Consider the following 15,298-nt stretch of genomic DNA (forward strand, 5'->3'; position numbering starts at 1 on the left):
TATCTCCATCAAAATAAACCTATGTTTCTATGAAAATTGAAGCTTTTGTTTTTTGCGGCCCACATAGACTTAAACCTTGTTTATTTGGCCCCTGTTAGCCTTTGAGTTTCACATGCTTGGTTTAGACTGTGTTCTGCCATAGTGAACAAATAGAATTATCTTCATGTACACATTGATCTTTAGTTAAAATGTTAGGGCCTGTTGTCTGAACTTATTTAAACATAAAAATCCATAGATTTTTAAAAAGTAAAGCTTATTCAGAAGTGGAACTCTTCTGTCTTGTAAAAAAGAAGGACCTAATTTCTTGCAAGGCTGGGGCCAGGATCAAGACCAAATATAAATGTCCAACTGGTAAATGGTTGAGCTAGAAATGTAGATTTTGGAGTCATTGATGAAAGAAATTACTAACACAAAAGAAATAAAATGAGAAAAACAAAATGGAATACAAAACGAAAATAATTTCAAAATGCCATATCAGTAGGGAACCACTAGTAATGGGAACTTTGTGGAGAGTGATTCCCATAGAATGGAAAGGGTGGTAGACATACTTCATAAAGATTAAATGCAGATGGGAGGAGAGGTGTCAAATAAAGAAAATTCTGAAAGCTCTAAAGCTTTGCTATTAGGAGAGGTAGCAATGCATATTTTTAGTGTTCAAGCTGAGTACACATTTAAAACACATTTTTTTTCGGGAAAAGAAAAAGAATAAACCTAAGACAAGACATTTGAAACCTATGAAGAATGAGAAAATAACTTGAAATAAAAAGAAGAAATAAATTCTAATATTCTCTAGTTTCAGTTTCTGTTAAAAATGTAACTAGGAAAAAAGTAACTAGTGAAAGATGCAGTATATAGAAAAAATAAGAGGAGCAGGCTCCTACAAAATCTATATATTTCATAGAGGTACAAGAAAAAAATAACCATTTTTAATATGCATAAATTTTTAAAAAAATAAAAATCCTGGTTTTCTTAAAACTGAGGACTCAGCATATTTGAGTAATTCTTTTTAAAAAATATATATTTTATTGATTTTTTACAGAGAGGAAGGGAGAGGGATAGAGAGTTAGAAACATCGATGAGAGAGAAACATTGATCAGCTGCCTCTTGCACACCTCCCACTGGGGATGTGCCCACAACCAAGGTACATACCCTTGGCCGGAATCGAAACTGGGACCCTTCAGTCCGCAGGCTGATGCTCTATCCACTGAGCAAAACCGGCTAGGGCTGAATAATTCTTATGTGTAATTTAAATCATTGTTGGACACCCTATTATAATAACTAAACACTTCAAAAATAAAACTGTTTTTCATAATCGAGGAAGTTTCAAATGTAAATACAATTTAATATCTGAAAACCATTGAAGAAAATGTGTTCACTTTAGAAAGTATTTAATTTTATTTTTGAAAAGCAAGTCACAGTTTGTTTCATTATCCTATGTGTATGTGTGTGTTTAAGAAAAATTTTTAAATGGGGTGGAGGGAGTGAAGGATACTACAAAGAAACTCATTTGCTTAACTGAGAGCTCCTACCTGTTTCATTCCCACAAAAGCAAGAACAATTTGTCCTACAACAAGAGAACTCAAACACTAGCTAGAAGCAAAACAAAACAAAACCAATTGGCAAAAAAAACACACACCCAGTCCTATAAATAAATTTTTATTATGTTGTCAAAAATGGCTATTCTTGAAAATGTCCATTCTAATTATTCCCCAGAAAATAAAGATGAAACACTAGTGGTACCACCTAACAACTGCATTTATTCCAGAGGTTATTTGAAGTGGGCTTTAACAATTATGCAAACCAGGTGAAGTCCTAAAGTTTTCCAGGAAAGACCAATTTGCCTCTTCTTTTTCTATTGTCAATACCATAAATGAAGTTACCTCTACATCTCTTATCTTTCATTTTATGATTGAACTAAGGGAACAACGTAACAACATGTTGTAAAGAAGGGATAAGTGAATTCTGAGAAGCATCAATAACTAAATATGAACCCACTTGCCTCTCTACTTAGCCATGTGGTCAAGGTCAATTTGCTTAGCTTTCCTTGACCTTAGTATCTTTACTATATAATTAAGCTTTGCACCACATTGTTCACTCTTCTACCCTTTTCAAGTCCAGAGATTATGAGATTAAAATGAATTTACATATGTAAAACAGAAAACTCAACCAAAATAGGGTTGTGGAGGGGAGAGGAGATGAACTCTATCCAATCAGGATCCCATGCTCATTGCCCACACCTGGCTGTGGCTCCAAGTTGCAAAGTGTGTGAGAGTATTGCCTCTGAGGTTGTCACTAGCTCTAAAATTCTGGATTCTATGAGGACAAATCTGACTCCAACCTTCTCCCTTTGGGAGCCAGATGACATAATGCTTAGTCTGAATTCAGAGTGCTCTCCCAGGGTTGGACTCGGAGAGTTTGGATACAGCCTTCAAAGTGAATGGATTCTAGAGATTTGCTTTCCAATGTTACTCACTGTGATATGACACCAAACACAATGCAGTCCTGTCAGGCCCTGGTAACATTTGACAGTTTTATGGCACTTATCACACTTGGTTGGGCAGTTGCCTTCAACCCAATAATGGTGCATGACCTAGAACAGAACAAGAAAGTGATGGTAAGAGGAGACTTCTATGAACTATGAAAGACCACCCTCAGGAAGCCAGCCCGGCCACACACTTACATCAGTGTTCTTCTTGGACTTCACATAGGTCTTGATGCAAGAAGGAGGCGCTCTAGCCACACAGCGCTCATGCACTGTGTACTTACAAACTGCAAGGAAATATGGACACACATTCAGAGCTCACCCTGGTCCTGGTTGCCGTTTCACAGGGAAAGAATGACATTAACAGAATCTCATTTCATATCCACTGCTCCCTAATCAATCCAATCAGCCACATCAAGGAAAAGTCCAAGTCGACTGTTTTTACCATGGAATACAAAAGACCAATTAGCACAGGAAATATTATGCATGTGAAAAACCAAGACTCCTCTATCATGGCATAGCAGGAAATGCTTAATGAAATCAGAACTCCCTCAAATTTTTCACAATAACTTCCAGATGACAAAAAAAAAATATATTAAAGGCAAATTGATGACTGCCAAATGTCTTGGTGTCATTTGCTAGAAAAAGAGATCTATATTTTACGAAGTATAGGCATGAGAGCAGCTGGCAGTCATGAGAATACAAGTCCATGAGTTTATGCTATTTGGTCTATTGATTTATCTAAACCTTAAATGGCTGATTAGTCTATTTCCAGACAATAGATTTCATCATACAAAGCCAGGCCTTTAGAGACAGTCCATCCCTCCTCGTTTGTCCTCATGGCATTGTTTGTCCAAAAGGAACAGCCTTCGTGAGGCAGCTTGTTATAAAAACACACAAATGCAAAGAAAATTTATATTTATAAGCCAATATGCATCTATACACATAAAACATATCTACATATCTATGTAAATTGTGACATAAGACCAAGACATATATTTCATTGACATCTTCAAACTATTTCATGGCTTGGTTATGAAAATAACTTAGGACTATATACAGATATTCTTTTAATAACAGAACAATTTAGAGTTCTAGATGTATTAATGTATGGAATAAAAATTAAATAGAAAACAACCATGTAGCCCTCTTAACAAAACAAACAAAAACTACCCACTGCATAAAATTTAAACAAAAAAAGTCTAATCCACAAAATATTTATAAAGTAAAACTTTTCCATTTTATCCACATTTGCAACACTGAGGAAGAAAACACACGTTCTCTCTTTTTTTTAGAGGGCTACATGGTTGTCTTTTATTTAATTTTTATTCCATACATTTATTCCATACAACTAGTTGCAGTAGGCAGGTTTGTCCATTTGTCTTCTATATGGACAATTATATGAAGACTACTGCATTTACCACACTAATCACTTAAAATTTGTGAGCAAAAATTCTCACCTTAACACCTCTCACCTTATTTGAAAGTTATTGTGTTTCCTATGCTCCCATCAATGAAATCTACCATGAGAAATAATTTTCCTTACAAATACTAGAACTTTAAAACAAAGTACTTCCCCTGTACATGGAGAATGTTCTAGTGAAATGAGCCTTTCAAGTGGAACCACCATTTAGAAGCTGAAGTCAACACCTAACGATTTCATGTAACTTATTAAAATCCTTAAACAAGAAAACACTTAAATGTGGCCCTGAAACATGTTTTTTAATGAGCTAACACATCTGAGAGAAAGTCAATTCTCAAATATACTACCAAAGAAACTACTTGCTAAAAATAATACCCGAAATGACATATTGTATGAAAGCCAAGTAAGAGATTAGATTTAATATAAATACACAAAAACGGCATGTGTTTAATAAACTTGACAGTTCCATAACCGACAAGGGTGTAGATGGACAAATCACCTGACCAAGACAACTTCACACTTAGGTGAGGAGGACACAATATACCCTCTGTTTTAAAAGAGGCATCAGGGGATGTAAAAGTTTCTCAGACATACATGGTGCAGATTTAAAAACTCTTAGGTGACTTACAAATTAATTTTAAAGTAAACTATTAGAAAATTCTATTGGGCATGACTCACTTAATAGAATACAATGAAAATTGCAAAAATAAATGCACTGAACTGAAAATAACACCCACAACTCGTGAACTGGCAAGGCTTTGGGTTCCAATAAACATTTAATCACATAGAAATTTTCCTCACAATAGCATTAAAAATAATGTGCCTATGTTGTAAGATTAGTGCATATTTCTTGTGATTTCTTAATTTGAATGCAAAGTGAGTCAATTAATTTACCTGTTTTTTAAAGGCCTGAAGGAGGTGACTCCTGAGAAATCAGTGTAAATAAGGTGGCTAACTTAGAAAGAAAAGAAACAAAAAGAAGAGAAAAGAAAAGGATACATCTGAAATAGATATAAATAGGAGAAACTCTTGGAAATTTTTATAACAATCTCAGTAGAAATGGAAACAATGAATAAATTAAACTCCAGTGAAAAGAAAATGGCTAATGAACTGGAAAATCTCCTTAGCTTTTTTCTAAAACTGAAGAAAGTTAAAAAGAGAGTGGCTTCCACATTCAGAAGTATACCACAGGGAAGTATAAATCATAGTTACAGGCAGGGTCAGGATCATTCCCTAAGTCTCCATCTACAAGTGGGACATTTCCATAAATCTCCCCCTCTCCTGGCTGGAGGTGATGACGTGCAGGCAGAACAGCATACTCACAGGAGCAGCAGAGGCCCTGCTTGCCCACCCCGATCAGCATGTTCAGGCAGAGGTTGCAGTAGGCAGGTTTGTTAAAGTGCTTGAGCCTCCACACATGCTGGCCATCATCTTTCACGTTCTGCACGGGACGTAAGAGAAACAGATTGCACTTAATGAAATAAACAGTGGAATATGCAACTGCCAATAACATTCAGAGCTGGACTGAAGCACTTGAAGACAATCTGTTATTTCATCCCTGACTTTCTCCAAGGTCGCCACAGAGTCTAGAAAACCACATGTGAGCTGGTGGAATGAGACCCTGCTAACAAATCTCGGATGCTATAGCAACCCACATGTCTTTGTCTAATGTCAGCGGTTCAACGGCATGTCCCAAACTGTCATGATGACCTACCAAACGGAGGGACGTGTCTGCCTCGACTTTGAATACCTTCTCCTTAGTACAATCCCATAAACAGATACATGAATAAACAAAGAGAGAAGAGTGAAAGCGCCTCACAGCTGACAGCCTGGAAAGAAAATGTTAACCCTTGCTTAGTAGTCGGAATAGGCAAATTTTATGTCGGTGGTTAGATCTTGTCAGAAGGCTGAAGAATGGGGTAAGGAGTAACACTTAAAGGTCAGTTTTTTGTGCTAGTCTAAGGCTATTCTAAGGAATTCCCTATATGTTATAGTTTATATTAATATATTTTTGTATGTCTCCAAGAGTAAAATTTTTTAAAATTAACTTTTTAAAGACCTAAATTACATAATCATGATTTCCTCTTTTTTTTAATGAAATATGAATAATTGCAATCTCATAGGAAGGTAGTAAAATATTAAAACTGTATTACTGTATTTACTTACAATAATCACTATGGTTATTTGCCACAATAAAGCCTTAAATTTATATTAATTCACATTTTAGCAAAACAACTGCAATTATTATTTATTCTTCTAAGTAAAACACTATATAATATCATAATAGCCACTTCACTTAATAGGTATTTAATCACATCTGCATTGTTCAAGATTAAAGTAACATGAAATGATGATGCTTATGAATGTCCTGAACTCCTTATGAGAAGTTTACATGTCTAAGTAAAGTTATTACATATCATTACTTTTGTTAACATTACTTTCTCATTAATATCTAGTCTTTATGTATCACCCACCCAATTGTATCAAATTCCACTAATTTCAGATATCATGTATTGGTATTATGTCAAAACCTTTATAGGTCATAAATGGCCAAGTTATAGCAAATGAATATTAACAAATAAATTAACCTAACAAATTTTTGAGCACTTACTCTGTGCTGGGGCACATACTCTCTAACAGTGGAATAATATAAACCTGCCCAGACCATCTCGTTTCTCTTGATTAAAATATATTAATTATGTTTCCTAGCCACTTTTTTTTTATTTCCAGTGAAGAGATACACCACCAAATTTACTGAACCAGATTAGATCCATAATAATTAGTTCTTACATTAGAACCAGAAATGTCAAATTTGCATCAGAATATGAAACATTAGAGGAACTGCTTCCTGGGAGGTGGTGCTCCATGGGCCTCTGAAATGCCTGTACATTTTGTAAGCACAAGAACTGTCTTTTTTTCCCAGACTATCTTTTCAAAGGTGTGTGAGTAACAAACAGCTTTAAACAATGGAGTTGTGTGTCACCTCCAGAGGAGAGGGTGGGTTAAAATAAAATTAAAAGCTCATCCATCTCAGCAAAGTTTAAGCAGGTTTATTTCCTGCACAATATAAAAAACTTAGTTTCCCTAAGCCGTGGTTCCACGCTCTGATGGTCTGCGGGGGAATTAGTTGGGCCGGACTCTATCACCCTTCTGTGATTCTTGGGTCCAGAGGACTGGCTCAGGCCTGAAGCTCCTGCTTGCTTCGCTGTGAGCTAAACATCCTTAGTCTCTGACCCAGGAGTTTCATGTCCTCTGTTACCATCCAGAATGACACTGGAAAGCTTACTTGTTCCCTTGTAAGGAGGCTAAACCTTTCAGAACCCTCCCAGTTCTTGACAATGCTGATTCACGGTTCCAACAAAGAAGACGCGAGCTCTCAACAGAAGCACTTATGCAGAAGGTGTCACGGAGGAGGCTTCAGAAAACATAAGTGTTTTAATTTTCTTCCAAAACATATGAAATGGGCTCAGTAGCAATTTCTGGACCCAGCTCTGGTTTGCTTGAGTCATAAGATTTCTAGTATGTTTATCATATATGAACAGAATGCTTTATATAACTGTTCAACTTTGCTATATTTTCCAAACTGTTTATGTTTTTAAATTTCTGTTCCTTCTAATAAGAATAAAACACCCTGATGTGAAAAGTTTAAGTATGAGGTTGTTAATTTTTCAAAAACATATTGGTAAAGCTAATGGTTTAATGTTTAAAAAACATTTTAAGTGAAAAGAAGAAAGGAAAAATCCAATTTTCATATGCACTGCTGTTCTTATCATCCTTGTCTTTTTATTTTTAAATGATTGTCCATTACATGGGAATTAGCCTCATCCTGCTGAAGAGCACATATGGACTAAGTTAGCTGGCATTTTCCTTATCAAAAATAAACAAGTCTGAGCGTGGGTGTTCTGTCAATCAGAACACTTAGCCATGTTACAGGCTGCACGTGATGTACAAATCCATTACCCAGACATAAAATGCTTTACCAAAAAACAAATTAAATAGCTTTATAGCTCTTAGCCGGATATATTGCCAAAATATGCAAAAGATGAAATATGTATGTGACTTCAAGAGGAGAAATTGAAACTAGGAGCCAACTGCTTCTCAGCAGTGCAAATTACACTCCAACTCTGTATTTTCATGTCTTGTCTTGTTTGTCTTATTAAGATTATAAACTTGTGGGGGGGGGGAGAATCTGTCCCTTGATATATTCTATCAGCCAGTTGAGCATGTTCCTATTAGTACTTCTGTTGCAAATAAATATTTATTTTCATAGAAAGGAATTACTTTTGTAAGAAAGAAAAGGGGAGGAAACGTGGAAGGCTTGATTCCTGGCCTCCTCTGAAAACGTGGATAAGCCATTTCACCCTTCTTGCCTTCCTCTCTACTAAAATGAAAGTACCCACTCTCCTCTCCCAGGCCATGGTGTGGGCTTTCATGATACAACACCTGTGAAGGCAATTTAGCTCCTCAGAAGCTTGGTGTTATATCAACGGCAAATATGATCAATGTTATTGGCCTGAGCTTTGTAACATTCTAATGTTTCAGCCAAAAGTTTTCAGAAGTATGTCTGTAGGTTTACCATACTTTATTTCATAAAAGTCTTGTTCTTATAGAAATGCCTTTCTAATGTTTATAAAATACTGTACTTTATAAAGAAGCAGCTCAGTGATGTGGTTGTGACAGAGACATGCTCGATCAAAGGGAGGCAAGTTCATAAGAAGCGCCAGGTCTTCCTCTCTTTTTCATCCCCTGGAAGTCAAACAGAGGTTTCAAAGGAAAAATGCCCTTTGGGACTTTTGAAATGTTTTTCATTATCAACAGTAATGTCTAAAGTTTTTGTTATTTTCCCTGAATACATACATTCAAGATCACATATAGTGTTCAGCTATACCAGGACTATTATAAATAACTAGAGGCCCGGTGCACAAAAATTTGTGCACTCAGGGGGGCGGGGAGGGTCCCTCAGCCCGGCCTGGGACCCCTCAGGGGATTACCACCTGCTTGCTTAGGCCTGCTCCCCGGGGGATTGGGCCTAAGATGGCAATCAGACATCCCTCTGACTGCCTGGCAGCCCTCGGGGGATGTCTACTTGCCAGCGGGGAGCAGGCCTAAACTGCAGTCGGACATCCTTAGCACTGCTGAGGAGGCAGGAGAGGCTCCCACAACCACTGCTGTACTGGCAGCCATCAGCCTGGCTTGTGGCTGAGCAGAGCTCCTCCCATGTGAGAGCGCGCTGACCACCAGAGAACAGCTCCTGCATTGAGCATCTGCCCCCTGGTGGTCAGTGTGTGTCATAGTGACCAGTCATTCCCAGTCTTTCTGCTGTTAGGGTCAGTTTGCATATCACCCTTTTACTATATAGGATAGAGGCCTGGTGCACAGGTGGGGGCCGGCTGGTTTGCCCTGAAGGGTGTCCCGGATCAGAGTGGGGGTCCCACTTGGGTGCCTGACCAGCCTGGGTGAGGGGCTGATGGCTGTTTTCAGCTGGTCACACCCCCTACAGGGTGGGGGTCCCGCTTGGGTGCCTGGCCAGCCTGGATGAGGGGATGATGGCTGTTTGCAGCTGGTCACATCCCCTTCAGGGTGGGGGTCCCCACTGGGGTGCCTGGCCAGTCTGAGTGAGGGGTTGAGGGCTGTTTTCAGGCTGGTGGGTGACTGAAACTCCCAACCTCTCCTTTTTTATCTTTTTTTTTTTTTTATTCTGGGATTGATTTACCTTCTATGGCTGTCACTGGAACTGAGAGCTGGCTTTAGCTCTGAGGCTCTGCTCCAGCTCTGAGGCCCAGCTGGCTGAAAGCAGGTTTCTGGGGTTTGTTTAGCTTCTATAATTGAAACACTGTTGCAGCTCCAGCTCTGAGGCCCGGCTGGTTGAAAGCAGGTTTCTGGGGTTTGTTTAGCTTCTATAATTGCAACATTGTTTCTTAGAGTGCAGCTCAGAGGCCGGCAGTGGCAGGCGGGGAACCTTGGCTTCCTCCATCATTGAAGCAAGCAAGCCTCCTGTTCGCTTCAGCTGCCTGGCTGCAGGCCGCCATCTTGGTTGGCAGTTAATTTGCATATCGCCCTGATTAGCCAATGGGAAGCATGTTGGAGGTACGGTTAATTATCATGTTTGTCTATTATTAGCTAGGATAACAGGTTTTCAAAAGACCTGCAAGAGAAATTCCACCGATGTTCCCGCAGAAATGCCCCTACTCCCCACACCTAGCCAGGTATCGTTTCAACTGACTTCAGGTATAACATAGAGAAGAGCTAACATTGAAAATTAATTCTAACTCATTAAATAATAAGTGCTATTAAATTACCTCACGTTTCTAGAAATATGAAAGAAACTTCTGTTTTAGATTAAATGATGAGCTCTATCAGGCCTGAGCAAAGGGAATGCAGGGAAAGGTTTTAAAATTCTGCCTGGAGTTGCAATCAGCTCCTTATCTCCAGATCACACTTCCTGAAGACAGGCTCAGACCCTGCCATCCTTGGGGTTCCAATGCAAACTCAACAGTGAGAACATCACCGTCATTCTCCTTGAATGACCTAATCTGGAATCTCAAGAACTGTTGAATTTATCCAGTTTCACAGCTTTCTAGATTGAGCCATGTAGGAACAAAACGACAACTCAAACAAATTAAATTTTACCAAATAAAGCAGTGGTTCTCAACCTTCTGGCCCTATAAATACAGTTCCTCATGTTGTGACCCCAACCATAAAATTATTTTCGTTGTTACTTCATAACTGTAATTTTGCTACTGTTATGAATCATAATGTAAATATCTGATATGCAGGATGGTCTTAGGCGACCCCTGTGAAAAGGTCATTCGACCCCCAAAGGGGTCGCGACCCACAGGTTGAGAACCGCTGAAATAAAGTGTGGAAGGTTAGTTTTCTGAACACAGCTTAATCTATGAATACACCATCTCTTCCTCTCCATTGTACTCAAAACTTTTCTCAGGGATCTCACTTCATCATCAATCAGGAGGCAAACCAAAGGATTCCTTTTACTTTATTGAGTCAGGCCAAGAAAAAAAGTGTCCTAAAGCAGTCCAATCAATGGCAAAGTATTAACTACCTATAGGGATTAAAGAGCAGGATTCTGTGAGCACATATAGCGAAATCATTATATATATATATATATATATATATATATATATATATATATATATATAATGTTAAAATCATACAGGTCAGATGTGAGTACAAAAATTCAAGATTAAGAACTCAAGGTAGCCCTAACCATTTTGGCTCAGTAGATAGAGCGTCGGCCTGTGGACTGAAGGGTCCCAGGTTTGATTCTGGTCAAGGGCATGTACCTTGGTAGCGGGCACATCCCCAGTAGGGGGCATGCAGGAGGCAGCTGATCGATGTTTCTCTCTCATCGATGTTTCGAACTCTCTATCCCTCTCCCTTCCTCTCTGTAAAAAAACCAATAAAATATACTAACAAAAAAAACAAAAGAACTCAAGGTAGCAGTGTTACAAGCAAAGCTCCAATTTAAATGTGTATTTCTACTTATATAATAATATAAATTTAGGAATTTTCCTTGAAAAATCTAGTAAAGATCTAAGATTGCAGATTTCAGGAATTTATGCATTATTAATTATCTTGTTTTTCCAGGAAAAGGAATGTCTGTACTGAAAGAATATTAGAAGGAAAGGGATATCCTTGACTAACTTCTTTGTATGTCCAGAAAGGATGACAGGCAGGCAAAAAAAAAAAAAAAAAAAAAAAATGACCTAGTTAATAACAGAGCCAGGGTGGAGACCGATTTGATGATGTTCATGGTTTCTGTGCACTTTTTTCATTAGTTCCCATGGCTTGCTGGGGTTTTCTAATTGAGATAAATAAAAAGTACTACATTTCTTTCTCCTAAGTGACTAAAAACAAAATTTAAAATCTTTATGTTTGAAGACTGGTACAGCCATTATGGAAAACAGTGTAGAGTTTCCTCCAAAAATTAAAAATAGAACTGCCATTTGACTCAGTGATCCCACTCCTAGGAATATATTCTAAGACGCCCGAAACACCAAGCAGAAAGACTCTATGTACCCCATGTTCATAGCAGTGTTATTTACAATAGCTAAGCTCTGGAAACAGCCCAAGTGCCCATCAGTAGATGAGTTGATAAAAAAGCTGTGGTACATTTACACTATGGAATAGTATGCAGCTTTAAAAAACGAGCTCTTATACTTTGAGACAATATGAAGGGACCTGGAGAGTATTATGCTAAGCAAAATGAGCCAGTCAGAGAAAGACAAGTATCACATGATCTCACTCATATGCAGAATTTAATGAACAAAATAAACTGACAAACAAAATAGATCCAGAAGCATAGAAGCATGAGACAGACTGACGATTCTCAGAGAGAAAGTGGGTGGTGGAGTGGAAAGAGATTAACCAAATAGCTTATAATGCCTATATGCATAACCCTTGGACACAGATAATAATGCAATGAAGACCTGGGGAGGGGGTGGGAGGAAGGAGGAGAGGGATGGGGGGAAAGACGGGCACTTATAATACTTTTAACAACAAAGATAAATTTTTAAAATTTAAAAGAAAAGAAAATCTTTATGTTTGTAACATGACAGATTAATGATAGAATAAATCAAGGGTTAGCAAACTATGGCCCTTGGGTCAAAACTAGCCATCAACCTGTTTTTGAAAGTAGTTCACTAAACCAGTCATGTTGTTTCATTTATGGAGTGTCAGTGCTTGCTTTTGCTCTAAACTGTACAGTTGAGTAGACGCAACCTACGCCCCACAAAGCCTAAATTATGAACTAACTGCCCCTTTGTAACGTTTGCCAAACACTGGAGCAGAGTTTCTTACAAAATACTGTCTTGTCGTTGTTTTTAAATTAATTCAAAATTGAGATATTTTTGAACAAGACATACTAGAGAAAGAATAAGTCTCAGGTATAAATTTTTAATGTAATCAAAATCACATATGCCATGCAAACTCTCTATTTTCCATCAGATCTAAGAGACTGGACCATTTCATGGGGAATATCATAAAGTTTGAGGAACTTCTTCTAAGAGAAAAGAAATGACTGTTACTCTCAATCATTTGATATAGGCATGTTCTGATAAACAGTATGTTTGGCCCAGCTATGATTTAAAATAGAGTAGCTTTTAAAATTTGGTTAATGGAGAAAAATAAATGACAAAAAAAATCACAGCTGCTCTGCCTTATATTAGAAGTGAGGATTGCTCTCCCAGGGCAATATTCGTGTCTGTGTAATTTGGCTAGGACACCACAGTCACTTTCAAATACACTGTGGGACTTCACATGCAATGTCAATTAGAATCTACTCCCTGAACTCATAATTGACAACAGACACGGCTATATAGGACAACATAACAAGACTGGCCCCACACTAAGTGGCTGAGTTCAACCCAAAGCTTGAGAGTTCCAATTTGATAAGCAAAAGTGTACAGGGGCGGGGGAGGGAGAGGGATGGCCTAGAGGGAAATGACACCATGAATCAAATTCTCTACAGGTAATAACATAACACATTAACTGCCTGCAGAAAAGGAAATAAATCTCAATTCCAAAAAAAAAAAAAAAAAAAAAAGCCCTCCTTACTGTGCCATTCCTGCTTTGTAAGAACACCATGCCTTGGGATTAAAAAGCAGTCCCTAACAAATAGATGCTCTGTGTTGCAATCATAATTACATAGCTTATGAATTTTTATTGAATAAAAATTTAAAGGATTGCTGGCTTGTTGTTTTTTAAAAAAACTAGAGGAGAAAGGATGTTCTTAGAATTGTTCAGTTCACGGGAAAATCTAATCTCAGTGGTTGAACATAAATTTTAAACTATGTAGCCCTGCCACCCAGTGGCCATTACTGGGATTACAGCTTTGAGCACATTTGATTACTTTGAAACCCTAAATTGCTTTCTCCTATTAAGCTCCCAAAACAGGTCTTTTGACTAAAAATAAAAAATATCAATTTAATAACATGATTATAAAGTAAATTATGTATCACCACTATCCTGATGAACATTTATTGCAAATAAATTTACTGCTATACTAGAAACTGATGAGGTATTGTATACTTGTTTAAAATACTTTCAGGTAAATCCATATAGATTGTGGACTATATTTAACCACGCTATTTTCATAACTGCACAAATACCTATATTTATGAATCAAATTATAACGAGTGGTTTTCAAAGAAAAACATCATTTCAAAATCTTTCTTGATAATTAAAATATAGATGACTTAGTCTTCATTTATGTACTTTCCTATCCAACCCACCAACTACCAAATGGTTTACGTACTCATTCCTTCATCTTCTCTCATTCGCTCATACTAGAATTTTCATCAAAGTTTAGAATAAGCAAAACTTTAGCTTTAAAAATAAAGAAATTCCCTCCAGGGAACCATTACCATTAGAACTTCATGACTAGTCACTTGACAGCTATACACTAAAACTTAAACTGTTAACATTTTGTCGAATTTTTTGTTTTCTCCCAATAGTCTTATTTCATATTTTTTGATCATTTTTATTCCCCTAAACCAGTGTTTAATTACTACTGGAGGCATGATATGAGAAAACTTTTGACAGGCTTGGAACAAAAACCTGGCTGATCTGCTCATATGTAAGAAAAAAAGTGTGTGTGTGTGCGCGTGTGTGCGCACGCACGCGCACAAGCATGTATCCTCTTGATCACCTTGACATATAATTATCTCCTGCAAGTATGATTTATTAACTAAGTAGATTATCCTCCTGGGGAGGGGGAGGGGATGTATGGTGTGGGATGAAGAACCACAGAATGCAGTAATATCGGGGTTTCTTGCGAGATAGTCAATAACGTTTGTGAACCAGATTACACTTTAAACAGAGGAAAAAAAGAGAAGTTAAGCATTATGACAAGTATTCTCCACAGGAGTTACTGTTCAATTGCACTGGGGCATATGTATTGGAAGGTCCAGGCACCTCCTACATGCTCAGTGGTAAAAAATAAATAAAAAATAGCCAGATCACTTCATTACCAAATTATGCAAGAACTCCAGACTTGGCACCAAGGCACCCGCTCTGCGAACATGCTTACGTTTTCCAAGCCTAGGAGCACAAGGAGTGGGATTGTGGTCATTCCTCCTTGGATCCATTCCTCCAAAGAAACGGTCCCATCATGATCGTAGTCAATTTCTTCCATCATTTCATGAAGGATCTGAAGCAGAGTAGAGGAAAACCTTGCAATAAATCGATAAAATACATTTCAGATGATACAACAAAACGCTACATCGGACTGCTCATAACTGTGACTAGCAGTTTAGCGGAGAGTTGAGATATGGTAACTATCTAGGCAATGTTTTACAATATTAATCCTATTACTGAGAATATAGTGGCTTTGTTATGATTTCCAGAACCTGACTACTTTCACTGATCAACTTTTA

At 37.7% G+C, this 15,298-nt stretch overlaps 1 protein-coding gene across 4 annotated transcripts in view; it reads right to left on the reverse strand.

The window, feature by feature from the left end:
* DGKB (diacylglycerol kinase beta) overlaps positions 1-15,298 on the reverse strand; it is a 526,570-nt gene that overhangs the window by 356,519 nt on the left and 154,753 nt on the right. For all 4 annotated transcript variants that reach the window (XM_070424374.1, XM_070424375.1, XM_070424376.1 and 1 more), the window contains 4 exons: positions 14,953-15,072; positions 5,229-5,346; positions 2,681-2,769; positions 2,474-2,590 (listed from right to left, as the gene is read on the reverse strand). In XM_070424374.1, the coding sequence (XP_070280475.1) occupies positions 2,474-2,590; positions 2,681-2,769; positions 5,229-5,346; positions 14,953-15,072 (444 nt within the window). The remainder of the gene's footprint in view (positions 1-2,473; positions 2,591-2,680; positions 2,770-5,228; positions 5,347-14,952; positions 15,073-15,298) is intronic.

Source organism: Myotis yumanensis, unplaced genomic scaffold (genome assembly GCF_028538775.1).
Source record: "Myotis yumanensis isolate MYYU_CA2020_CCGP unplaced genomic scaffold, mMyoYum1.0.hap1 SCAF_9, whole genome shotgun sequence".
Taxonomy (NCBI): domain Eukaryota; kingdom Metazoa; phylum Chordata; class Mammalia; order Chiroptera; family Vespertilionidae; genus Myotis; species Myotis yumanensis.